This window comes from Chiloscyllium plagiosum, unplaced genomic scaffold, assembly GCF_037043375.1.
Source record: "Chiloscyllium plagiosum isolate Xiang-an unplaced genomic scaffold, Cpla_swu_hap1 HiC_scaffold_27, whole genome shotgun sequence".
NCBI lineage: Eukaryota > Metazoa > Chordata > Chondrichthyes > Orectolobiformes > Hemiscylliidae > Chiloscyllium > Chiloscyllium plagiosum.
Genome location: NW_028270165.1, coordinates 61,940,273 through 61,967,048, shown reverse-complemented (window position 1 = coordinate 61,967,048; position 26,776 = coordinate 61,940,273). Strand labels below are relative to the sequence as shown.

Sequence of the window (26,776 nt, the reverse complement as noted above, 5' to 3'; positions counted from 1 at the left end):
AGACTTATACTCCATTACACTCTCTCACACACACATGATCACTTGGTTTCTCCTGCACACACACACACACATATAAAAGTTTGTGGGTTGAATTTGTACTTGCAGAATCGCATTTTATTTTGCTCACAAACTCATACACGTAAGATTCTGTAATACAACGATAGAAATAGAATCCGTCTGACCTAACATTGGGACACAGACAAACTTTAACTTAACACCTTCAATGCATTATCTGATTGAGATGACACGTATTGTTAAAAGCTAGCTTGACAACGTAACTTTTGAAAAGTTCTGGGATTTCCACGTGAAGGAATCAAAACTAACATGGTCATTTTAAAAAATGGTAGAGGTAAGCTAAAGTTGTTTAATATTCCATCCCATGACACTGCAATCCTGTTGCTATGAAGACTGTGTGTTATGATTCTGCTCCACAACCAACCGAAGAAGGAGCAGCGCTTCGAAAACTAGTGATTCCAAATAAACCTGTCGGGCTATAACCTGGCATTGTGTGATTTTTAACTTTGAAAATGTGTCAGTAACGCCAACATCTCCATACTGCGCATGCTACTCGGTGTCAGCAACGCATTGCGCATGTTCCAAGGTGTCAGCAAAATATTACGCATGCTCACGCATCAAGCGGAAACACTGTGACTTTGTTTTGATGGGCCAATGAGAAGCAAGGACGGACCGGATGTAGACCGGTCCTCCTGCCAATCACAGCAAACCCATCGTCTGGATGCGGAAGTAGGACCATGTGCTTCTGAAGTTGCTGCTGCTGCTCCTCTCTCTCTGAATGAAGATTGAGCTTCACCCCAGACTGCAACTTCCTTCCTCTCTCCAACATCTGTGAGTACAGCACATTTTTTCTCACCCCCTTTTCCGTTCCGGGGTTGAACTGTTGACTTGCAGGAACTGAAGGGAAACGAAGTGAATCCAGGGAGGGGACAGACTCTGGGAAAGTTAGTCCAGATCTTTTTTTTAATGGCAAATACAGGAGAATTGACATTTCAGGCTCGAGCCTTTCATCAGCAATGATGTGTGGATGAACAAAGGGGCCTCTGCGTCCTTCTAATCCAGTCAATGCAAGTTGTCAGACAGGTGCAGCAAGTAGTGAGCAAGGCAAGTGGTATATTAGCAAGAGGAATTGAGTTCAGAAGTGGGGACGCCTTCCTGCAGTTTGGGCGTAATTGAATATATCCAAGGCTGAGGTCATCTGATTTTTGAACAACAAAGAAGTGATGGTTATGGGGGAGGCAAGACCAGTACAGGTCAGTTACAGAAACAGACCCTTCAGTCCAACTAGTCCATGCTGACTATGTTTTATTAGATTAGATTACATTACAGTGTGGAAACAGGCCCTTCGACCCAACAAGTCCACACCGACCCGCCGAAGCGAAACCCACCCATACCCCTACATTTACCCCTTACCTAACACTACGGGCAATTTAGCATGGCCAATTCACCTGACCCTGCACATCTTTGGACTGTGGGAGGAAACCGGAGCACCCGGAGGAAACCCACGCAGACACGGGGAGAACGTGCAAACTCCACACAGTCAGTCGCCTGAGGCGGGAAATGAACCCGGGTCTCAGGCGCTGTGAGGCAGCAGTGCTAACCACTGTGCCACCGTGCCGCTCTCAAACTAAACTGGACCCACCTGCCTGTGTTTAACCTATATCCCTCTGAACCTTTTATATTGGAGTCATAGAGATGTACAGCACAGAAACAGACCATTCGGTCCAATTTTTCCATGCCTATCAGTTATCCTAATCTAGTCTGTTTGCCAGCCCTGGGCCCATATCCCTTGAACCCCTTCTATTATAGACCAATCCAAATGCCTTTTAAATTCTGTAATTATACCAGTCTCCACCACTTCCTCTGGCTGGTCACTTCATATACCCACTACTCTGTGAAAAGGCTCCCCTTAGAGCTCTTTTATGTCTTTCCCCGTTCGCCCAAAACCTTTAGTTCTGCACTCCCCCACCCCAGGGAGAAGACTTTGTCTATTTACCCTATCCATGCCTCTCATGACTTTATAAACCTCTAAGGTCATCCCTCAGCCTCCGACGCTCCAGGGAAAACAGCCGCAGCCTATTCAGCCTTTCCCGAGAGCTATTTTTTCAAATTTGGCAACATGCTGGTAAATCTTTTCTGAACCCTTTCAAGTTTCACACCGTCCTTCTGATGGGCAGGAGACCAGAGTTGCACCCAAATTCCAAATGTGGTCTCACCAATGTCCTGTAGAGCTGCACATCACCTACCTCCCAACTCCTTTACTCAGTGCTGTAACCGATAAAGGAAAGCATACCAAATGCTGCCTTCACTATCATATCTACCTGGGACTTGACCTTCAAGGAGCTATGAACCTGCACTCCAAGGTCTCTTTATTCAGCAACACTCCCCAGGACCTTATACACTTTTTATGCTAAGTCCTGCTTTGATTTGCTTTTCCAAAATCCAGCGCTTCACATTTATTTAAGTTAAACTTCATCATTCATATACTAATCCAAATGTCTTTTAAATGTTCTAAATGTATCTGCATCCACCCCTTTGTCTGGAAATTCATTCCACACACAAACCACTCTCTGGGGGGAAGAAAATGGCAACCCTCATATCCTTTTAAAATCTTTCTCCTCTCTCTCTTTCAAAATTTGCTCCCCCAGCAAATCTTGAACCCCCAGCTTAGAGAGAGGATTTTGGCCGTTCACCTCATCTCAACCCCTCACGATGTTATAATCCTCCTCTGCTCCAGTGAAAAAATTTCCAGCTTATTAACCTGAATGTAGGTATATTCATGGCAGATCAGGCAGCATCCGAGGAGTTACCTGACCTGCTGTGCTTTTCCAGCACCACTCTAGTCTAGACTCTGGTTTCCAGCATCTGCAGTCCTTGTTTTTACCTTTTACGAGGGTATACTCAGATCTACTTATGATCTGTTCAATGCTGGTGCAAGCTCGACAGGCTAAATGGCCTATTCCTGCTCCCAATTTGCACACTCCTTGTCCAGAACAGCAAGAGACCATAAAACACAGGAGCAGAAATTAGGCCCCTCAACCCATCAGGGCTGCTGTACTCTTAAGTTCTGGCTGATAAGTTTCTCAATCCCATTCTCCCACTTTCTCCCTGTAATCCTCCATCCCATTGATACTCAAGAACCTATCTATCTCCATCTTAAATCTACTCAGTGATCTGGCCTCCACAGCCTTCTGTAGCAATGAATTCCACATATTCACCACTCACCGGCTGAAAATGTTTCGCCTTATCTTTGTTCTAAAAGATATTCCTTTTACTCTGATGCTGTGCTCTCGGGTCCTAGACTCTCCTACCAATAGGAACATCTTCCCCATGTGCACTTTGTCCAGGCCATTCAGAATTCTGTCTGTTTCAATTAGATCTCCACCTCCCCCGAGTGTGGGCCTGTTAATCAGCATGAACCACACCTTCCAGGATGAGTTACAGCAGGAATTAGGTTCAGCAAAGTCAGAATGGAGGGAGTGTGTGTGGGATGGAGATTCTCAGCTTTTAGGGGATGAGAGAGGAAATAAAGTTCAATACAAATTAGAATTGATCTGATGGGCGGAGGAATGGCAACATGAGTTTAATTTAGATAAATGTGAGGTGTTACATTTTGTAAGGCAAATCAGGGCATGACTTACATAGTTAATGGGGAGTGTTGCTAAACAGTGTCCTTGCAGGTTCATAATTCCTTGAAAGTGGAATTGCAGGGAGACAGGATAGTGAAGAAGGCATTTGGTACGCTTTCCTTTATTGGTCAGAGCATTGAGTACAGGGGTTGGGAGGTCATGTTAGGCCACTTTTGGAAAACTGTGTGCAATTCCCGTTGCCCTCATCTGGAAGAACGTTGTGAAACTTAAAAGGGTTCAGAAAAGATTTACAAAGATGTAGACAGAGTTGGAGGGTTTGAGCGATAGGAAGATGCTGAATACGCCAGGGATAATTTCCCTGTAGCATTAGAGGCTGATGGGTGACCTTACAGAAGTTTATAAGGGGTATGGAGAGGTTGGACAGCCAAAATCCTTTCCCCATGGTAGGCAACTTCAAACCTAGAGGGCATAGGATTCGCGTGTTGGACATAAAGAGTAAAGTTGTTAATTCTTACTTTAAATATTTACCTCAAACTTTTACATATTACTGCATGGGGTGAATCATTTCTGTGATTCTGGTTTAATTTATCAGAGGGGGTTACTCTGTGTCGTAATAGCACTGCAACGTAACAAAAGTGAATGAATTGACTGCACACATTGAAGAGAATAATTATGATCTGAGACTCCTTACAGAGACATAGCTTCAGGATGACAAGGATTGGATCCTAAATATTGAGGGGAGATGAGGCATTCAAGTCGAATGGGAAGCTAGGTAAAGGTAGCGGGTTGACGCTGCTAATCAAAGCACTGATCACAGGGTAGTCTGGTGTCAGCTCGGATTTCAGGTCCTGGTTTCTTTGTCCTCTATTGATCTCCCTGTTCCCACACAGTTGTTGTCCGTTCACAGCTCTGCTTCATTTCTGCTGAAGCTTTAACCTCCTTTGACACCTTCCGGAACAATAAAAGTCAATCAAAGTCCAACCCACAATCTCCCAGCCTGTCAACCATCCAGACACAGAGTATCATACCAGAAAATATAACAAAACAGGCGAAAAGTTAGAATTAAATAGGTGCTTGTGTCTGTTCATTGGCAAGTAAACTAGAAATAGGGGTCTGCCAGGATTCTTATAGTGCCCTAATTGAAGAATTGTCTCTCCCTTACATCTAAGTATTAGTACCCAGCTATGTTTTATAACAATGTTTACATCAACAGAAATAAAGCATCTGTTATGCAATAGGCAGAGATATACAGTATGGAACTAGACTTTTACTCTCTCTCTCGTGTGTGCGCACGTGCACACACACACACCGAGGTCTATGGGGTGAATTTGTATTTGCAGATACCATCTATTTTGCTCAAAAAATGCAGTCTGCAGGCAGACAATACATGGAATATTTTGTAAATTCCACTTTGGAAATAGAACCAGTCTGACTCAAAAACTGGGATACAGACAGACTCTGGCCTCACACCTTTAATGCATTGTCTGAGCTGAGTTGTCATCTTTTCTTATAAAACCTTAAGTTATCTCGAGTAGGTGTCTTATAAGAAGTTCTGGGGTTTACATATTAATGACACCAGCAACTCATTCTAAAGATGAAAGACTTTACAATCCAGGTTTCTTCAATGTATCATTTCAGTGGCATGACTCTGTAATGTTTTGCTGTAAACTCAGTGTCTTATGATCTTATACTCCACAACCACCTGATGAAGGAGCAGTGCTCTGAAAGCTACTGCTTCCAAATAAACCTGTTGGACTGGCGTCATGTGATTTTTATCTTTGCCCAGGTTAGGGTGGATTGGCCCTGCTAAATTACCCATGGTGCTCAGGGTTTTACAGGTGTGGGAGAATTGTTCGAAGCGATTTGATTCCACCTTCTCATGACTGGCAGTGTGAACTTTGGGATGTTCTCCCCCTTCTGTCTGCGCGGGTTACCTCTGGGTGCTCTGGTTTCCTTCCATAGTCCAAGGATCTGCAGTTTCGGATGGATCGGCTATGCTAAAGTGTCCAGGAATGTGCAGGTTAGAGTGGGTTAGCCATGGGGAACTGCAGAGCTGTAGGGTAAGTGGATGAGTCTGGGTGGGATGCTGTGCAGAAGGTCAGTGTGAATTTGATAGGTGAAATGGCCTGCAGGGATTATATAATTCTTCTCCTTTAGCCATATGTGGATTGAGAAATGACTGCTGTGGGAGGAGTAGGTTCCAGTTCATGGGACACTGCCCCAGTCCTGGGGAAGGTCTGAATTGTGCTGTCTCTCTCCCCACCCACCGCCCCCATCCATTCTCTCTCACCCTGCAAGTCTCTGCCCCCCATTTTCTCTCTCTCTCCCCCTCATTCTCTTCCTCCACCCTTTGACCCCCGAGTCTTTCCATTCAGCCCCCACCACCCTCTGTTCCCCCCAGTCTCTCAATGGCCCCCACACTCTGTCACCCTGTCCATTCTGTCTCTCTTCCAACTCCCACTGAACGTTCTCATGCCTCAAGCTCTCTTTGATCGCTGTATCAAGCTCTTAGAAGAGAGAGAGAGAGAGAGAGAGAGAGTGGTTGGTGATGAAACTGCCTGGGAGATCGGGGTGCACAAGAAATGGCTGATCTTTCAAACTGAGAATAGCTAAAATAATATATTCTGAAACAGCATTAAAGTTTGAACGCATGTTCAATTTTATATTAAGACAAAGCTGCAGCCATCTTTCTCAAACTTGCTTTGAACTATGTGCAGTTGAGGACAGGCTGTTCGGGTTGAATGAGGCTTTTGCTCGAAATGTCAGTTTTCCCGAAATGTCAACTTTCCTGCTCCTCGGATGTTGCCTGACCTGCTGTGCTTTTCCAGCACCACATTCTTGACTCTAATCTCCAGCATCTGCAGTACTCACTTTCTCCTGTTAGGGGTGAATGGCCGAACCCTAGTCTTGAAAAATTGGTTCTGTTAGAAGGTGTAGAGGTGTATTCTACCTTCAAGAGGTTGATTAGTGAGCAGAACCACCTGACATAGCACCAAACATTGTGAACAAGGTAACAATTTAACATTTGGTCAAACAGCTCAGTAGCGGGTTGCCTGGAGACAAAAACATACTCAATTTTGGCCAATCGATTTAAATCTTGCCCCAAAATACTGAATTCCAATCAAGTTTGAATTTAGTATTTTGAGAATATTGGTTAGCACTGCTGCCTCACACCACCAGGGTCGATTCCAGCCTTGGGTGACTGACTGTGTGGAGTTTGCACATTCTCCCCGTGTCTGCGTGGGTTTGCTCTGGGTGCTCCAGTTTCCTCCCACAGTCCAAAGATGTGCAGGTCAGGTGAAGTGGCTATGCTATATTGCCCGTAGTGTTAGGTGCATTCGTCAGAGGGAAATGGGTCTGGGTAGGTTACTCTTCGGAGGGTCGGTGTGGACTGGTTGGGCCGAAGGGCCTGGTTCAGCACTGTAGGGAATTTAATCCAATCTAATATTAACACCAATGAAACGATTTGATGCTTTGGAGTACAAAATCAAAACAAAAAGTTCAACAGTTACAGGAGAACTGCCAAAAGACCAACAAATGTAGGCTGCTAGTGAGAACTCTGAGAGGTACCTGTCCAGAGGAGTCTGCACAGAGAAAAAATATCGACACCGACCTGGAGAGCAAATCTACAGAGGAAGGTCCAAAGAGAAGATTTAACAGCAGGCTGGGTTTGAAGTTTGAATCTTTCGGTAAATCTTAATCAGGGGTTTTTATTGGACTGGTATATAGGGGAAGGTAGAAGATAGGTTAGAGACAGGAGTTGTAAATAGTTGTTAATTAATTATTCTCCGTTAGACTTTAATAAATAAAGTTGTTAATTTTTACTTTAAATACTGACCTTTGGGAATAGTTTCTTGGTTCTTGAATTTTCAGATTACTGCATGGGTTAAACCTTCTCTATGTTGCTGGTTTAAATTAGGTAGGGGAGGTTGCACACAATGTTTTAAAATTTGAGGGCTTTCGTCCGAGATTTAGAACATAGAACATAGAAGAATACAGCGCAGTACAGGCCCTTTGGCCCTCGATGTTGCGCCGATCCAAGCCCACCTAACCTATACTAACCCACTATCCTCCATATACCTATCCAATGCCCGCTTAAATGCCCATAAAGAGGGAGAGTCCACCACTGCTGCTGGCAGGGCATTCCATGAACTTACGACTCGCTGAGTGAAGGACCTACCCCTAACTTCAGTCCTATATCTACCCCCCCTTAATTTAAAGCTATGCCCCCTTGTAATACCCGACTCCATACGCGGGAAAAGGTTCACACTGTCAACCCTATCTAACCCCCGAATCATCTTGTACACCTCAATCAAGTCACCCCTAAACCTTCTTTTCTCTAATGAAAACAGCCCCAAGTGTCTCAGTCTATCCTCATACGATCTTCCTTCCATACCAGGCAACATCCTGGTAAACCTCCTCTGCACCCGTTCCAGTGCCTCCACATCCTTCCTATAGTATGGCGACCAAAACTGCACACAATATTCCAGATGCGGCCGCACCAGAGTTTTATACAACTGCGTCATGACCTCAGGACTCCGGAACTCAATTCCTCTACCAATAAAAGCCAGTACGCCATATGCCTTCCTCACCGCACTATTTACCTGGGTGGCAACTTTCAGAGATCTGTGTACATGGACACCAAGATCCCTCTGCTCATCCACACTACCAAGTATCCGACCATTAGCCCAGTACCCCATCTTTTTGTTATTCTTCCCAAAGTGAATCACCTCACATTTAGCTACATTGAATTCCATTTGCCACCTTTCTGCCCAGCTCTGCAGCTTCTCTATATCCTGCTGTAACCTGCCACATCCTTCCTCACTGTCAACAACTCCTCCGACTTTCGTATCATCCGCAAACTTGCTCACCCAACCTTCTAACCCCTCTTCCAGGTCATTTATAAAAATGACAAACAGCAATGGTCCCAAAACAGATCCTTGCGGAACACCGCTAGTGACGGCACTCCATGAAGAAACTTTGCCATCAACTACTACCCTCTGTCTTCTTCCATCCAGCCAATTCCTAATCCAAACCTCCAACTCACCCTCAATGCCATATCTCCGTATTTTCTGCAGTAGCCTACCATGTGGAACCTTATCAAACGCCTTACTAAAATCCATATATACCACATCTACCGCTTTCCCCTCATCAACCTCCTTCGTCACCTTTTCAAAGAATTCAATAAGGTTTGTGAGGCACGACCTGCCCTTCACAAAACCATGCTGACTATCCTTGATCACATTATTCCTATCCAGATGTGCATAAATCCTATCCCTTACAATTCTCTCTAAGACTTTGCCCACAACAGAAGTGAGACTCACCGGCCTATAGTTACTAGGGTTATCCCTACTCCCCTTTTTGAACAAGGGAACCACATTTGCTATCCTCCAGTCTTCTGGCACTACTCCTGTAGACAAAGAGGACATAAAAATCAAGGCCAATGGCTCTGCAATCTCCTCCCTTGCTTCCCAGAGAATCCTAGGATAAATGCCATCAGGCCCAGGGGACTTATCTATTTTCACCTTTTCCAGGATTTCCAACACCTCTTCTCTACATACCTCAAAGCCATCCATTCTACTTATTTGTGACTCAGTATTCACATCGACGACAATGCCCTGTTCCTGAGTAAATACTGAAGAAAAGTATTCATTCAGTGTCTCCCCAATCTCTTCAGCCTCCACACGCAACTTCCCACTACTATCCTTGACTGGACCTATTCCTACCCTCGTCATTCTTTTATTCCTAACATACCTATAGAAAGCCTTAGGGTTTTCCCTAATCCTACCGACTAAGGACCTTTCATGTCCCCTCCTTGCTGCTCTTAACTCTCTCTTCAGGTCCTTCCTGGCTACCCTATAACTCTCAATCGCCCCAATTGAACCTTCACGTCTCATCTTGAGATCGGCCGCCCTCTTCCATTTAACAAGGGATTCCAATTCCTTATTAAACCATGGCTCCCTCGCACGACCCTTTCCTCCCTGCCTGACAGGTACATAATTATCAAGGACACTCAATAGTTGCTCCTTGAACAAGCTCCACATATCATTTACACTCTTGCCTTGGAGTCTACTTTTCCAGGCCACACATCCTAAGTCATGCCTCACCGCATCATAATTTCCCTGACCCCAGCTATAACTCTTGCCCTGTAGTACACACTTATCCCTCTCCATCACGAGAGTAAAAATCACCGAATTATGGTCACTATCCCCAAAGTGCTCACCTACCTCTAATTCTAACACCTGGCCTGGTTCGTTACCCAGAACCAAATCCAGTATGGCCTCACCTCTTGTTGGCCTGTCTACATATTGTGTCAGGAAACTCTCCTGCACACATTGAACAAACACTGACCCATCTAACGAACTTGAGCTATAGCTTTCCCAATCAATATCAGGAAAGTTAAAGTCCCCCATAACCACCACCCTATTACTGTCACTCATCTCCTGAATCACCTTCCCTATCCTTTCTTCTACGTTTCTAGGACTATTGGGAGGCCTGTAAAAGACTCCTAACAGGGTGACCTCACCTTTCCTATTCCGAACCTCAGCCCAAACTACCTCAGATGGCAAGTCCTCATCCATCGTCCTTTCCACCACTGTAATACTATCTTTGACAAGCAATGCCACACCTCCCCCTCTTTTACCCCCACCTCTGACCCTACTAAAACATTTAAATCCTGGAACCTGCAACAGCCAATCCGGTCCCTGTTCTAGCCATGTCTCCGTAATAGCCACAACATCGAAGTCCCAGGTACCAACCCACGCTGCAAGTTCACCTACCTTATTTCGTATACTTCTTGCATTGAAGTATACACACTTCAAGCCACTTTCCTGTTTACAGACACCCTCCTTGGAAATTGATGCCATGTTCCTAACCTCCCTACACTCCTGGCCCTGCACCCTGAAGCTACAATCTGGGTTCCCATGCCCCTGCAGAGTTAGTTTAAACCCCCCCCCAAGAGCACTAGCAAACCTCCCCCCAAGGATACTGGTGCCCCTCAGGTTCAGGTGTAGACCATCCTGTTTATAGAGGTCCCACCGTCCCCAGAAAGAACCCCAGTTATCCAAAAACCGGAATCCCTCCCTCCTGCACCATCCCTGTAGCCACGCATTTAAGTGTTCTCTTTCACTATTCCTCGAATCTCTATCACGTGGCACGGGTAACAAACCAGAGACAACAACTCTGTTCGTTCTAACTCTGAGCTTCCAACCTAGCTCCCTGAACGCCTGTCTAACATCCTCGGCACTCCTCCTACCTATGTCGTTGGTGCCAATATGGACCACTACTTCGGGCTGCTCCCCCTCCCCCTCCAGGACCCGGAAAACACGATCAGAGACATCACGTACCCTTGCACCTGGGAGGCAACATACCAATCGTGAGTCTCTCTCGTTCCCACAAAACCGCCTATCTGTGCCCCTAACTATCGAGTCCCCAATTACTACTGCTCTGCTCTTCTTCACCCTTCCCTTCTGAGTAACGGGGACAGGCTCCGTGCCAGAGACCTGAGCCCCGTTACTTTGAACTAGTTTAGACAGATTTGAATAGATTTGGCGATACGAAAAATCCCAGCAGATTTAAACACTTGCAAGTTAGTGTCCCAGATCATTAAATAAAACTTTAAATAGTGACTTTTAGAAACAGTTCCTTACCTCTTGAATTTTCACATTACCACATGGGGTAAATCTTTTTTGGGTTTAAATTAGTTGGGGGGGGGGGTGGGTGGTGCAGTCCGTGTCATAACAGTTCTGACTATATAGAAACAGTAGTGGAGCGTGGAAACAAACTGTTTGTTCCGTGCCAATCATATATCCTAAATTAATCTCGGCCCATTTGCCAGCTCTTGGCCCATATCCCTCCAAACCTTCCTGTTCATATACCCATCCAGATGCCTTTTGAATATTGTAATTGTACCAGCCTCCACCACTTCCTCTGGGAGCTCATTCAATCCACGCAGCACCCGCTGCGTAAAATAGTTGCCCTTTAGGTCCCTTTTAGTCCTTTCCCCTCCCACCCTAATATAAATCAATTGCTGCATTTTCTGAACAGGCTCAGTGGCTGGCATTGCTGCCTTATAGCGCTAGGCACCCGGGTTTGATCCCAGTCTCGGGCAACTGTCTGAGTGGAGTTTGCACCTTCTCCCCATGTCTGCGTGGGATTCCTTTGGGTGCTCCGGTTTCTCCCCACAATCCAAAGATGTGCAGGTTTGGAGAGGGCACTTGTGGGGAATTAACTTTCACACTTTTTTTCTACTCCTTCGGTCCCTTTTAAATCTTTCCCCTCTCACCTTCAACCTATGCCCTCTAGTTTGGGAGTCCCCTACCCTGAGGAAAAGATGAGTCGTCAAATAAAATGCAAAAGGAATAAAATGTGGAGCCGCAGGATAAATATAAAATGTCGCTCCAGCCTTTCTTGTCTCCGAGTGTCATTTGGGCACAAAACCTGTCGGTAACACCAGCAACGTCACAGAGCATCTTGCGCATGCTCCTCGGTGACAACACAGTACGCATGTTCGCCGGTGTCAGCAAAATCTGCGCGTGCTCCTGGCTGTCCGCGGAAACTGCGCGTGATCTTCTTTTGTTGGGCCAATAGGAAGCCGTGGAGGACTGGAAGGAGCGTGGTCCTCCTGCTAATCAGAGACGCCCCTATTGTGTGTCTCTCTCAATCTCAATTTATGGAGGGGAGAGATTCTGGAAAAGTTGGGCCAGGTCTGTGTCTCAGTTGGCAAACTCATGGAAAATGCAGTACCACGATGTGAAGTGATAGCATTCCCTGTGGGGGGTGGGGAGGGAAACAGAAAGGAGATGCATTGTTTAAATGGTGATATATTGGGATGTGGAGAAAGTGAGGACTACAAATGTTGGAGATCAGAGTCAAAAAGTATGTTGCTCGAAAAGCACAGCAGATGAGGCAGCATCCGATGAGCAGGAGAGTCAGCGTTACAGGCACGACCCTTCATCAGGAATGTGTATAAAGGGCCTCAGCGTCCTTCCATACCAGTCAATGCCAGTTGTCAGGTAGGTGCAGCAAGCAATGAGCAAAGCAGGTGTTATCTTAGCAAGAGGAATTGAGTTCAGAAGTGGGGATGTCTTCCTGCAGTTATGGGATCATTGAATATATTCAAGGCTGAGTTCATCTGATTTTGGAACAACAAAGAAGTGGATGTTTATGGGGGAAGGCAAGGAAATGGTTTTCAGACCATTGCAGAACAATTACCGAGTCAAACAGCACAGAAACAGTCCCTTCAGTCCAACTACTCCATGCTATGTTCTGAAACTAATCTAATCTCATCTGCCAGTGTTTGGCCTATATCCCTCAGTCACAAAGCTGGTCCTTTTACTAAAAGCTGGTCCTTCTTCTCAAGGATGCTGTGTCCTTGGTTTTTTTTTCAGAGGGGTGGTAAAAAAACCTGGGCTCCGAAGTGACTGGTTTAGTACAGAGATGAAAAACAGTATTGGGAGGCATTTTTGGTTATATGTGAACAGATGAGACTTCAGGCCAAAGCTTTTGTTTTAGAAGTGACCTGTACAATGAAAGGGGAGTGGTCAGTCCTGAAAGCTGAAGTCTCGTTTGGGTGAGTTAAGCAGTGGACTATGTGGAGAAAGGCTGCTAACACTGTCTCCTTCTGCTCTTCTAACTTCAACTGTAAGCCTCTGTTTCAGTTTTACTTTGTTTAAGGGGTTTGTTTTTTTTTGGTACTGTTGTGTTCAAGCATTGCGAAGAGTGTTAAGAGTTTCTCCACAGCTTGTACTGTACTTAATAAAGTTTGGTTGTTCACAGAAGTTGGCGTATTGCAGTGTAAGAAGCTCAAGCAAAAGAACTTAACAAAGGAACCTCAGGGATAAGTCTTTCATGCAGAAAGTGGCATGTTTAAGGAAAGAGCTGTCAGAGGAAGTGGTGGGTGCTGGTACAATTATGACATTAAAAGGCATCTGGATGGGTATACGATTAGGAAGGGTTTAGTCGATATGGGCCAAATGCTGGCAAATTGGCCGAGATTAGGTTAGGTTATCTCGTTGGCACGCATGAATTAGACCGAAGGGTCTGTTTCTGTGCTACATATCTCTATCACTCTGGCTTGCCACTAACATTTGCCACATCTATATGTACAGTTTCTCTCTGGTGTCAGTGTCAATGCCTTGATATCTCATTCTTAACTGGACTGGCAGTGCTTGGAATATAATGCGGCAAAATGAGGGCAATTCACATAAAACATCCCCCTATGCACCGATAGTGGGAGCATGGGGATTGCAACCGGGGTTTACAGATGCCACTTTTAAACTCTGGAGATCCAGGGGTATCTCATGTTTAGGGGATCTATTTAAAGATGAGGTCCTGATGTCTTTTGAACAGCTGCGTCAGAAATTCGGATTACCTAATGGAGACCTCTTTCGATACTTCCAAATTCGAGATTATATACAGAAGAAGACCACGTTATCAGATAGTCTTTATAAATCAGATAGAGAATGTAGTGTCCTACGACCAGTGGGGGTATATTCCATCAGTACTATTTATCATTTACTACATGATAAAGTATCGGGAGATATGTATAATCTGCTTAAAACATGAGATCAGGATTTGGGACTAGAAATCTCTATAGAAACGTGGAATGATATTTGGGAAAATGCTAGAAGAATTACTATCTGTAACAGAACCCAGGCTATCCAGCTGAAGATACTTCATAGGGCCCATATAGCACCGGTTCGATTGGCAAAATTTAAGGCAGGAGCATCTCCAATGTGTCCTAAATGCAAAATAGAAGTGGGCACTCATGTACATTGCCTATGGACCTGTCATAAGATCCGTAGATATTGGACTAAAGCAGCAAGTACCCTGACAGAAACTTTAGGAACGGAAATTAAAGTGGACCCTGTATCTCTCCTCTTGGGCTTTTCGAACCTTCCCTCCCTGGACACGTACGGGAAGACACTATTTTCTATTCTTTCTTTCGTGCAAGGAAAAATATTTTGGTGAACTGGGCGGCTGAGGGCCACCCTGGACTTTCAAATTGGCACAGATTAATTATGGAATGTATTCCCCTCGACTTTTCCTTACAAATATGGTGCACCGAAAGACCAAATTATTTTATAAAATATGGCAGCCCTTCTTGAATGACATAAATACAGATATTTCGGCTATCCTAACAAGGGCTTTTATTTAATTGAGATTACAAACCTGGCTGGTCCGGGGCCCCTCGGGGGAGGAATCCCGCACGAATACGGGTTTTATTATATCTGATGTTAACACATTCCGAGCATGTGACTTAAATATACACTCTGGTTACTGGTAGGTTAGATTAGTAGATAGTTGAGTTTTGTTTGTTTTTTTTCTTTTTCGGTTTTTTTCTGTTTTTTGTTAAATTTTGGCTATTGTATATTTGAGTTAATTGTATATCAATGTTTATATCTGAGAGTTTTGTTTATTTTTGTAAACTTGTTAAAATGTTAAATTTCTAATAAAAAATCTATTAAAAAAAACTGGATTGGCAGTGATGACTTTTGTAATCTTTTCTTACAGACTATCTGAAGACAGAAGTTTCAAATTAACAGATAAAGGGCTTATGTCCAAAATGTTGATTCTCCTGCTTCTCTGATGCTGCTTGCTGTGCTGCGCTTTTCCAGCGATGCAGTTTTTGACTCTGACTCTCCAGCGTCTCCAGTCCTCACTTTCACATCAATATCTGACAGTTACTCAATCCATCAGGACCGCAACAATTTTCAACTATGATTCTGTGAGAAAGAGCAAAGCGTTCTTTTTGGTCCCTGTTTGAGTACGGGGGACTGGTTGAAAGACACTACTGTTGCAGCGCACTGAGTGTGGAGCCTGAAACAACTCTACTGCCTGGAAAGAAGAATTCATGGCAGGGTTGGACACGTGTGTGTGCAGCTGAAGCTTCGGCCATGGAGAAACCTGAGGAAACACGCCCTGTTGAGAAACCATGGAATTGTGGCGACTGCGGGAAGGGCTTCCATGTCCCACCTGTCCTGGCGGCTCATCAGTGCAATCACACTGGGAAGAGGCCGTTCTCCTGCCCCGAGCGGGCAAAGGGCTTTACTTGCTCCTGTGTCCTGCTGCCCCACCAGCATATACACACTGGTGAGAGGAAGTTTTACTGCTCCATGTGCGGGAAAGGATTCACTTGGGTGGACAACCTCCAGACCCACCAGCGAATCCATGCAGGGGAGAGGCTCTTCAGTTGCCACGAGTGCGGGAAAGCCTTCAGCAATTCCTCCAACCTGCTGACGCACCGGCGAGTCCACATGGGGGAGAAGCCATACAGCTGCCCCGAATGCGGGAAGGCCTTCAGCGATTCCTCCAACCTGCTGAGGCACCGGCGGGTCCACACGGGGGTGAGGCCCTTCAGCTGCCCAGAGTGCGGGAAGGCCTTCAGTAATTCCTCCTCGCTGCTGGTCCATCAGCGGGTCCACACGGGGGAGAGGCCCTTCAGCTGCCCAGAATGCGGGAAGGCCTTCAGTCAATCCTCCAACCTGCTGGCCCATCAGCGGGTCCACAGGGGGGAGAGGCCCTTCAGCTGCCCAGAGTGTGGGAAGGCCTTCAGTAAGTCCTCCAACCTGCTGGCCCATCAGCAGGTCCACACAGGTGAGAGGCCCTTCAGCTGCCCAGAGTGTGGGAAGGGCTTCAGTAAATCCTCGGACCTGCTGAGACACCGGCAAATCCACACGGGAGAGAGGCCCTTCGCCTGCTCTGAGTGTGTTAAGGCCTTCAGCAATTCCTCTGACCTGTTGTCCCACCAGCGGGTCCACACCAGGGAAAAGCCATTCAGCTGCCCTGAGTGTGGGAAGGGGTTCACCCGCTCCTCCAAACTGCTGGCCCATCAATGGGTCCACACCGGGGGGAGGCCGTTTGCCTGCCCCGACTGCGGGCGGAGGTTCACATTGTCCTGCAACTTGCGGAGGCACCAACAATCAGATTCCACCAGTGACACTGCAGTGGGTCACCCCCAGGGCTGAACCTCCTGCCCATTCTGACAGTGGGTGCAGTGAGCTTTTGTGTTTTGTGCTGGACTCACCCCCACCAAGCCCACCTACGTGGCTCAGGGGTGGCATGGTGACTCTGTGGTTAGTACCACTGCCTCACGATGCTGACCTGGGTTCAATTCCACCCTTGGGGAGACAGTCTGTGTGTAGCTTTCACATTGCACGCCCCACATCTGTATGGGTTACCTCTGAGTGCTCTGGTTTCCTTCCCCTGGTCTAAAGGTGTGCAGGTTAGGATGAATTGGCCCATCTAAATTGTCCCATAGTGTTCAGGGATGTGTAGGTGTGGTGCATTAGTTGGGGTTAATGTAGAGGAATAGGGATAGGGGAATGGCTGGGTTACTCTGCGGAGGGTCAGTGTGGACTTGTTGGGCGAAAGGACCTGTTTCCATACTGTAGGGAATCTAATCTTTAAAAAAAAAATTCCTCCAAGCAATCTTGATAAAATATGCCGAGTTGGACAAAGTATCCCATCAAGTTTGAGACAAACCCAGAGTTGAAGAAGTCAGAAGTGACACGACACCATGTTACAGTGCAACAAGTTTATTTGAAATCACAAGCTTTAGGAGCATTGCTCTTTCATGAGTACTGCTCCTTCATCACTTCATCTGGTGCCGTGTGACTTCTGACCTTGTCACCCCAATTCAACACCAGCACCTCCGCATCAGAGTTGACGAATGAGATTGGATTTTATTCGGCCTGATTGTGAGATGTTCCATTTGGAAACTCAAAACTGTCTGACCAACAAAGAGATGCAAATCATAGAGTCCGACAGCAGGAGACAGGCCCTTCGGCCCAACATGGTCCACACCGACCAAACTGTCCATCAACACTAAGCCCATTTCCCTGCACTTGGCCCATTTCCTTCCATACCTTTCCTATCCACGTATTTGCCCAAATGCCTTTTAAATGTTGTTAATGTACCCACCTCAACCACTTCCGCTGGCATCTCATTCCATATGTGTACCACCATCTGCGTGAAAAGAAACGTTGCCCCTCACATTCCCTTTTATTCTTTTTCCTCTAACCTTAAACTGACGCCCTCTAGCCCTCACTTCCCCAACCCCGTGCATTCATCCTCTCACGATCTCTTCGCTTCTCTAAGGGCCTCTCTCAGACTCTTAATGCTCCAAATAAAAATATCTTGGCTTGTCCAACCTCTCCCTTTTACACAGACCCTTGAATCCTGGTAACATCCTTGTATATGTCTTCAGCACGCTTCCAAGTTGAATAACATATTTGTTATAGACACTGCCCTGTCTACCTATTTTGTTGGAAATATAGGACCGAATCCAAACTGGATAATCTGGTTGATGGGGCAGGAAACCACTTCCTTTCTTGAGAGACAAGTCTCCTGGAGAGAACTGGCTGGCTGACTGATCTACTGACCCTCACAGTGTCCCACTGCCCTCAGTTATCTGGAGGGGTGTGTGGTGTAAAATTCCAAGCAGTGGAATGTGGTGAAACGGTTAAAAATTATGTCCCAATACATGTGTGAATCTAACCGGAATGGAGGTGTTGCTTAGTCCCGTGTGAATCTTCTTATCTGTATGTAACCAGAATGGAATGTGTTTTTTAGCCTTGCTCTGCTGTTCACATGAATGTTTATATCTGGAAGGGAGTATATCAGCTGGAAAAGTCTCCAGTTCGGTGAGTCTGCTCCGGGGTTACGTTTAACCGCCGAGCGTGGGTTGTTGGCAACCGCTCTACGAGAACTGACGGCTCCCAGTTTTTGTAACATGTAGAGTGAGTATAAGCCAGACCCGTTGGTTGTGGCGACGCTGCGGGGAATAAAATGCCCATATTCTAGCAGTCTCGCCTCTTGGTCGTTTGTTCTGTGTCAGACTACTCTCCTACGAACCTGACCTTGAGAATTTTTTAAAACAGGGTGTCCACACATTTGCCTAAGGTGGTGCTTGAAACCTTTATCATCTTTGGGATGGATCCTCATTCATTCCGTGCTATGGAGTCATGCAGCCTGGAAACAGACCCTTCAGACCAACCAGTCCATGATCCCCAACTAAACTAGTGCTACCCATCTGCTCCTGGCCTGTATCCAGTATGTTAATACTTTTGTTCATTTGTTCACCGTGAGAGTTGGATAAATAAATTGCTGATTGTTGATTTTAGTGTTGGGGATTTATTCTTATCACTAGAGCAGGTTACACCACTTTTCATGCTAATTTTACAGATTATTGGGTGACACGCTCCTCTGGGTGTTTCTGTTTGAGATAGGTGTGGCTGTCAGCCTTTGCTTTATAAAAGTATTGACGTAATGTAGTGCTGAATGCAATGGAGTCAACATGAATCCCAGCCTCTCACTGTGGTTGTGGGTGAATCGTCTTAATTTGGCTCTTAACTCAAAAACTGCACACAATTAACTGCTGAAACAATGATTAACACTTTATTGTATGTCGCAACCAAAAATAAAACTCCTCAAGTTTTCATTGGAGAAAAGAAGGTTTAGGGGTGACTTGATAGAGGTGTACAAGATGATTAGAGGTTTAGATAGGGTTGACCATGAGAACCTTTTTCCACGTATGGAGTCAGCTATTACAAGGGGGCATAGCTTTAAATTAAGGGGTGATCGGTGTAGGACAGATGTTAGGGGTAGATTCTTTACTCAGTGAATAGTGAGTTCATGAAATGCCCTGCCAGTAGCAGTGGTGGACTCTCCCTCTTTATGGGCATTTAAGCAGGCATTGGATAGGCATATGGAGGATAGTGGGTTAGTGTAGGTTAGGTGGGCTTGGATCGGCACAACATCGAGGGCCAAAGGGCCTGTACTGCGCTGTATTCTTCTATGTAACCAAGTTCAACCTCACTCACAACTTGGCTATCACCCAATTGATGGCAGAATTTAACTGAGTTTCCCCCAACAGTATCTGTCTCTGGAAGTGTCCAGGGATTCAGTGCAACATTCTTCTTCCAAGTACTGCTGCTACATCATTCTGGAGTTGAATTCTGGTGGAGATTCCTCGCTTTCAAATCTGTGATGTGATGCTTCTTTAGATTCTAACACCACCTCCCCACACTTCTGGAGATCTCCGGTCTGTAGCTTACCTTCTTATCCTCGAGGTTTAGTGGTTTGTTTGATACAGCGTTTCCTGCAAAAAACCCCTTTACGTCAGGGCCTTCCTTCCACAGACAAACTTAATTGTCCATTTATCATGAGCTTATTAAACACTTCGCTCATCTGTCCCAGGAAACAGCTTGTTGTTTTGCGTCCTTCTTCCCAGGGATGGTTAACTCCCAGAAATTAGGCCATTCAGCCTATTGAATCTGCTCTACTATTCAATCGTGGCTGATACGTTTCTCAACCCAATTCTCCCTGTAACCCTTGATACTTAAGAATGATTGAGTCTGCTCCAACATTCAATGGGCTGAATGGCCTAATTTCTGCCTCTGATGTAGCAGTTTCTCAGTGGCCCTTTTGTTTCTTGGTCCAGAAAGAGTTCCTGCTAACTCGGGGAGTTGGAAAGTTCTGCAGTTTACAGGACCACACCACATTCCCCTCTGCCTCCTCCTGAGATACTGGCAATTCCCAAGATCCCTTGGTATCCCTGAAAACAATCGAGGTGTCTGGAAATCTCTGCTGCTACTCTGGAACAGAAGGATTATGGGGAGAAAATTCAGAAGTCTGATGTGCAAAGGGACTATGGAGTTCTACTCCAGGATTCTCTCAAGGTAAACTTACAGGTTGAGTCAGTAGTTGGAGAGGCAAATGCAATGATGGCATTTATTTTGATCAGACTTGAATATAAATGCAGGGATGTACTTCTGAGGCTCTGTAAGGCTCTGGTCAGCCCACAATTAGAGTACTGTATGTAGATTTGGGCCCCATATCTCAGGAAGGATGTACTGGCCCTGGAACATGTTCAGAGGTGGTTCACAAGAATGGTCCAGGAATGAAAAATTTAACATATGAAGAACATTAGAGGACTCTAGGTTTATACTTCATGGAGTTCAGAAGGATGAGAGGGGATCTAATTGAAACCTACAGAATAATGAACGGTGTGGATGTTGAGAAGGTGTTTCCATTGGTAGGAGAGACTAGAACCTGAGGGCTCAGCCTTCGCGTCAAGGGAAGACCCTTTAGAACAGAGGGAAGAGAGGCTCCTTCAGCCAGAGTGTGGTGAGTCTATGGAATTCACTGCCACAAGGCTGTGGAGGCCAGGTTACTGAATATATTTAAGACGGAGATAGATAGGTTTGTGAGGATCAAGGGTTAAGGGAGAGAATGGGGTTGAGAAACTTATCAGCCATAATTGAATGGCGAAGCAGACTCAATAGGCTGAATGGCCTAATTTCTGCTGCTATGGTCTTATGATATGCTGATGAGTGGAGGGATGAGAAGGAGAGAAAGACAGTTAAGGTGAAGCTCGATAGAGATGAAGGAAATATAAGAATTGTATGATAAATGGCAGAACACATAGGAGCACTGGCATACAGAGAGATCTTGGCATATAGATCCGTGGAAGTGGTAATGCAGGTGGGCACGGTGGTCAAAAAAGCACACAGCACACTTCCTTGAGTGTAAGAGTTACGTTACAGCTGTTTATTATGGCCACATTCAGAATATAGTGTGCAGTTCTGGTCACTGTGCTACTGGAAGGATGTGGGTGGTCTGGCAGAGGGTACAGACAAGGTTCACCAGGACATTGTCTAGTCTGGAGGGCTCTCGTTATGAGCAGAAGAGGCATAAACCTGGATTGTTTTCTTTGGAAAAACAGAGGCTGAGAGGAGACCTTGACAAAATGCTGAGATACACAGATTGGCTGGACAGGGGTGGCAGGGTAGCTCAGTGGTTCGCACTGATGCCTCACAGTGCCAGGGACCTGCGTTCGATTTTAGTCTCAGGCAACTATCTGTGTGGAGTTGGCACATTGTCCCTGCACCCCACCTCCCATATCTGTGTGGGTTTGCTCCAGGTGCTCCGGCTTCCTCCTACAATCCAAACGTGTATAGGTTAGGGTGGATTACTGAAGCTAAATTACCCATAGTGTCCAAGGAGAGGCAGGTTCAGTTGGATTGTCTGTATGTAAATTGCCCCAATTTTCTGGGATGTGTAAGTTCGGTGCATTAGTCGAGTAAATGTAGATCACAGGGGTAAGGGAACGGGTCTCTATATGTTAATCTTTGGAGGGCCGGTGTTGACTTGTTGGGCTGAATTGTCTGTTTCCACGCTGGAGGGATTCTATGATAGTCAGAGGCGTTTTTCCCTCCAAAGTGGAAAGGTCAACTAAAAGAAGGCACAGGTTCAAGGTGAGAGGGGGACTGTTTGGGGGACAAGTGGTGGGGGTGGGGAATTTATACAGAGGGGTGGTGGGGTTCTGGAACGCACTGCCAGTGGAGGTAGTGGAAGCAGGCACCTTAACAATGTTTAAGGTGTATCTTGATAGACACATGAAGGGGAGGTGAACAGAGGAACAGAAACCACACATGGGCAATAAATTGCAGGTCTAAGTAAGGATTAAGAATTAGTACAGGCTTGAGGGAGGGTGTGTGCCTAAACCAAGTGAGAAGGGCCTGTGACTGTGCTGTATTGTATTGATACAGCTTTCCCCCACTATTTGAAAGTAGAGTGTTCCTTTCATAAGCCGAAATGGCCTAAAGCGAAGAAGCAATTACCATGAATTAATTTATATTATGCCTTTCTTTGTAAAAGCGACAATCCTCTTCGGATTTATTTCGGTTTGTGAGAACAGGTATTAATGTAGGTCTTTTGTAAAAGTGAAGTAGTGTAAAGTGAACTTTCGAAAAGTGGGGGATATCTTTATGCTGATGGAGGGGAGATGGGGGAGCAATGAAGAGGGGTAGATGGAGGCTCAGATGGAGAATAAACACTGAGACACCAATTGAGCAGCCCAGCCTGGCCCTGTGCTGGAGACTCAATGGGACAGAGACAAATGTATCTATTTCAGGTATACCTGCAGTATGCTCCATCCAGGATAAAAAAAAAAATGTCCTTCATCTGCTTCAGCACACAGGGCAGATGAGCAGTTTCTCCCCAATGTGGATCAGGAGGTGATGTGACTGAATGAAGCCTTTCCTGTGCTGAATGTAGGTGAATGGCCGCTGCCCTGTGTATAAATGCTGATGAATATCGGGCAGGTGGGGAAGGAAAACCGTTCCTACACTCCCTGCATTTTCATGATTTCTCCATGGTGCAGGTGTCCTCTTATTTCTCCAGGTTCAACAATCAGTTGAAACTCGCTCACACTTACAGCACAGGTGTGGTGTTACTGGTGGACTGGTAATTGGAGGACTCTCATTCAGTCTGTAAAGCATGTTCCAGTCACTACTCTGGTGTGTGGGTATGTGAGACTCTGAGTTTCCAGTCACACTGACGTTTAAAACCCAAGCAGACAGACCTTCTCCCCTTTGTTTTCAAGGCTATCAATATCCAAGTCCTGGTGAATCAACCGACTGTCAGACTTCGATGTGATGTTTGGTCTGAGATTTCTGCCTCCAAATTCTTCTCTTGTAATATTCCTGTGGAAATAGATTGCAAAGGTCATTGCTGTCAGTCCACAATAGAAAATCAGAACACACAATTCTAGTTTCTGTGGGATATTCTTTCCTCTCTTAATACCCAAGATCTTTGTGCTGATCTATATGTAAATGTATACAGCAGGGTAATGTGGTGGATTGCATACTCCATGAAGAGTTCACTCAAGTTGCTGAATGGACATCTATCATGCGGTATTGACGTTCTTACTGAAGATATACAATATGCTTCAGTGCAATATTATGAGCCCAGAAACACTGAAAATCAGGCTTTGAGAGCCATAAACATTCCATCAAATATGTACCATATACCCCAGACTTATCTGTCTTATATTAACGCACGGTTGTCTTAGATTCCCAGAAGACTCGGATTTACGTGTGAGTTTCTGTAAAAGAAGCCGTCGTTTTGGACTCCTTCCATGCCATACTGACTATTACTGGAAATACAGCCATACCACACCAGGATTCATTGATCAATGACGTGAGGTTTATCTTTACCCTCTTATAATTTTCTGTTGCATAAATGTTTCGACGAATGTCAATGCTTTTCACCAGTCATACAGTCAGAGACATAAAGCACAGAAACAGATCCTTCAATCTAACTTGTCCATGCCGACCGGATATCCAAAATTAGTCTAGTTCCATTTGCCATCACTTGGTCCATATCCATCTAAACCCTTCCTTTTCATATACCCATCCAGATGCCTCCACCACTTCCTCTGGCAGCTCATTCCATACACGCATCACCCTCTGCAAAAAAAGGTTGACTGCAAGGTCCTTTCAAATTTTTCCCCCCTCGCCCTAAACCTATGCCCTCTAGTTCTGCACTCCCCATATCCCAGGGAAAAGACCTTGTCTATTCACCCCATCCACACTCCTCAATTTTCATAAGCCTCTTTAAAAAACACACACTCAGCCTGCGATGCTCTAGGGAAAACAGCCCCAGCTTATTCAGCCTCTCCTTGTGGTTCAAACCCTCCTACCCTGGCAACAGCCTTGTGACTCTTCCTTGAATCCTTTCAAGTTTCACAACACCCTGCCTATAGGAGGGAGACCAGAATTGCACACGATATTCCAGAAGAAGCCGACTGAAACTGACTTTTGCAGAGTCTGATCCCTGCTTGGATTCATACTCTCTGCCTCCCGTTGCTGCAAGTGAACAGTGCTTCCCCCCTTCTCTTTCCCTCCCAGGATAAGGAATGGAAAGGGGGAGACATTGCTTCATTCCCAGAAGAGCCCCCCTGTTGTCTGAATGCGCAAGTTGGACCATGAGCTTCTGAAGCTACTGCTGCTCCTCTCTTTCTCTGAATGAAGATTGAGCGTCACCCCAGACTGCAACTCCCTTTCTCTGTCCAAACATCTGTGAGCACAGCACATTTTTGTTGAAATAAGGCATCTTTCCTGAATGTTACAATTGAAGGGGGTGTCTTCCCCCTGATATTCAAAGGGATGGTAAGTCAGAGAAGGACCACGCCTTGTGTTGTGTGGCATGTGTGACAGTTGCAACAGGATGTCCCAACTTCAATGCTCAATTCAAAGTTTGTGAGAAGATTTGTAGCTCGGGTGCTCATTGTTGTGGTTCTGTTCGCCGAGCTGGGAATTTTTGTTGCAGACGTTTCATTCCCTGTCTAGGTGACATCCTCAGTGCTAGGGATCCTCTTGTGAAGCGCTTCTGTGATGTTTCCTCCAGCATTCATAGTGGTTTGTCTCTGCCACTGCCGGTTGTCAGTTCCAACTGTCTGCTGCAGTGGCCGGTATATTGGGTCCAGGTCAATGTGTTTGTTGAGAGAATCTGTGGATGAGTGCCATGCCAGAGAACGGCCAGGGAATTCCTAGAGGCATGGCCTCGAGGCATTTTTCCAGCGCCACATTTTTCAACTCTGGATCTGGAACAAGGTGTGTGGTATGGGGGGGGGGGGGGAATAAAGAAACTGGTGAAATTTACATTGATCCCATGTAGTTAGTAGGTCCCAAGGCAGAAGACGAGGTGTTCTTCCTACAAGTGTCAGGTAGCTAGAGCTGGAAGGGGGAGGCAGCAGAGTACTTGCGTGTCTTTGACAGATTGGGAGGGGAAGTTAAAGCGTTCAGAAACAAGGCAGTGGGGTCGTTTAGTTTAGGTGTCCCAAGGCTGTTCCCTGAAATGTTCTGCAAGTTGGTGTCCAGTCTCCCAATATGGCAGAGACCACATCGAGAGCAAGGGACGTATAAATAAATCTTATAAACAAAATGTACAAATCTTAGCCTGCCAGGGTTATTTTCTTCAATTAAGTCAAAGAAAATTTTAATTAAATTGGGTGACTACATGAAATGGTTTGTTGGTCAGACTCAAATGAGACAATGCCATGAATATCAGTGAACTGCTTTTTTTGTCAGAACCACAAGTTCTTGATTTATTTTCACAACTGACTGATATTCACATCTGCACATTCAATGTCAAACTCTGACATCAGAAATGACATGACACCATTAATTTTTTCTTACAATAATCCAACAAACAAATTAATAACACACAGTGAATACCAAGTCTCATTAATATGAAATTAAATTTGACCAAATAAAATGTAAAATCAAATGGGAGATAACAAATGGGGGAAGGGCAGAAGGCAAGAAATGCAGCATCATAGAAGGTGCTCCTCCAGGGAGTGTATTTTACCAACTACAACTGCTCAATATAAACAAACACTCTGACATGACCCTCCGGTTTTAATGTAAACCATAGCCCCATACAGTAGGTACCATTTAAATAAGTTAATAGATACAAGCCTTGAGCAAATCCAGCCTCCAGCCGGACCCCCCGCTTCTTGGAGCTCGGACCTTCCTCCAGCTCCGGGGGGTTGTTGAGCTCCTGGGCTCCGGCCGCCGCCGAAGAAGCCGCGGGCGCCGGCTCTCTCTCCTCCACCGCCGACATTTTTAATTTGTTTTCTCGTTCACCCGGTAACCGTCACCTCCCCCTTCCCGGGCCCCAGGAATTATACACAAATAAACAATAAACCCCACCGGGGACTGTCTCCTTTTTTTCACAACTTTTGTTTGAAAAGGTCCGACTTTAATTTGAAATGTATTTTAAAGGTATTTTCTGAGGTAAACGATGCCTGTCTGCCCCCTCCCTCCGTCAGAAACCGCCCGCTGAGTCGATGAGAAAACCGCAGCCTCGCGCCGCCATCTTTGTTTTTCTTCTTCTTACCGTCTCCTCCTTCAGTGACGCTCGTCATCCGCGTCCCCTCCAATCAGAGCGCACCTTACTCCACCTGACCAATGGCAGCTGGCATTCCGTGTCGTGTTGGTCCAACCTTCTGTAATCTCTCTCTCCGATTAGTCGGTAACGACCACAAGCTTTGGGATTGGTTGGGAATTTCACAACCACATCATGTATCCGCCCTTTTCATTCCCGTTCATTCATTCAACAGCAGATGACCCAATTTACTGCAACGGGCTCTGCGGCTATAGCGGTAGTGTCACATATTCAGGGGGAAGATGTGATTTTTAACGTTATCAACCAATTCAACTCTGGCACCTCCGCATCCATTCATTCAATCGAAGAGGGCTCAATTTAGTGTAATGGGCTCTGAGGGTATAATATTTGTATCCCATGTTGGGAAGGAACCTCTCCCCATTCATTCAATAGAAGAGGACCTATTTGCTGCAGAGGTTTTTTTTTTATGGCGC

General features: G+C 45.6%; 2 protein-coding genes across 2 annotated transcripts in view; both read left to right on the top strand.

The window, feature by feature from the left end:
- The first annotated feature begins 767 nt into the window (after nucleotides 1-767).
- Nucleotides 768-26,776, top strand: part of LOC148144394 (uncharacterized) — a 121,084-nt gene continuing 95,075 nt past the window's right edge. Inside the window, exon 1 of the mRNA XM_087974727.1 lies at nucleotides 768-846. The gene's annotated coding sequence lies outside the window, so the exon portion shown is untranslated. The remainder of the gene's footprint in view (nucleotides 847-26,776) is intronic.
- LOC148144397 (uncharacterized) overlaps nucleotides 15,277-26,776 on the top strand; it is a 49,290-nt gene continuing 37,790 nt past the window's right edge. Inside the window, exon 1 of the mRNA XM_087975323.1 lies at nucleotides 15,277-16,518. Within this exon, the coding sequence (XP_087831449.1) occupies nucleotides 15,503-16,518 (1,016 nt within the window). The 5' untranslated portion in view covers nucleotides 15,277-15,502. The remainder of the gene's footprint in view (nucleotides 16,519-26,776) is intronic.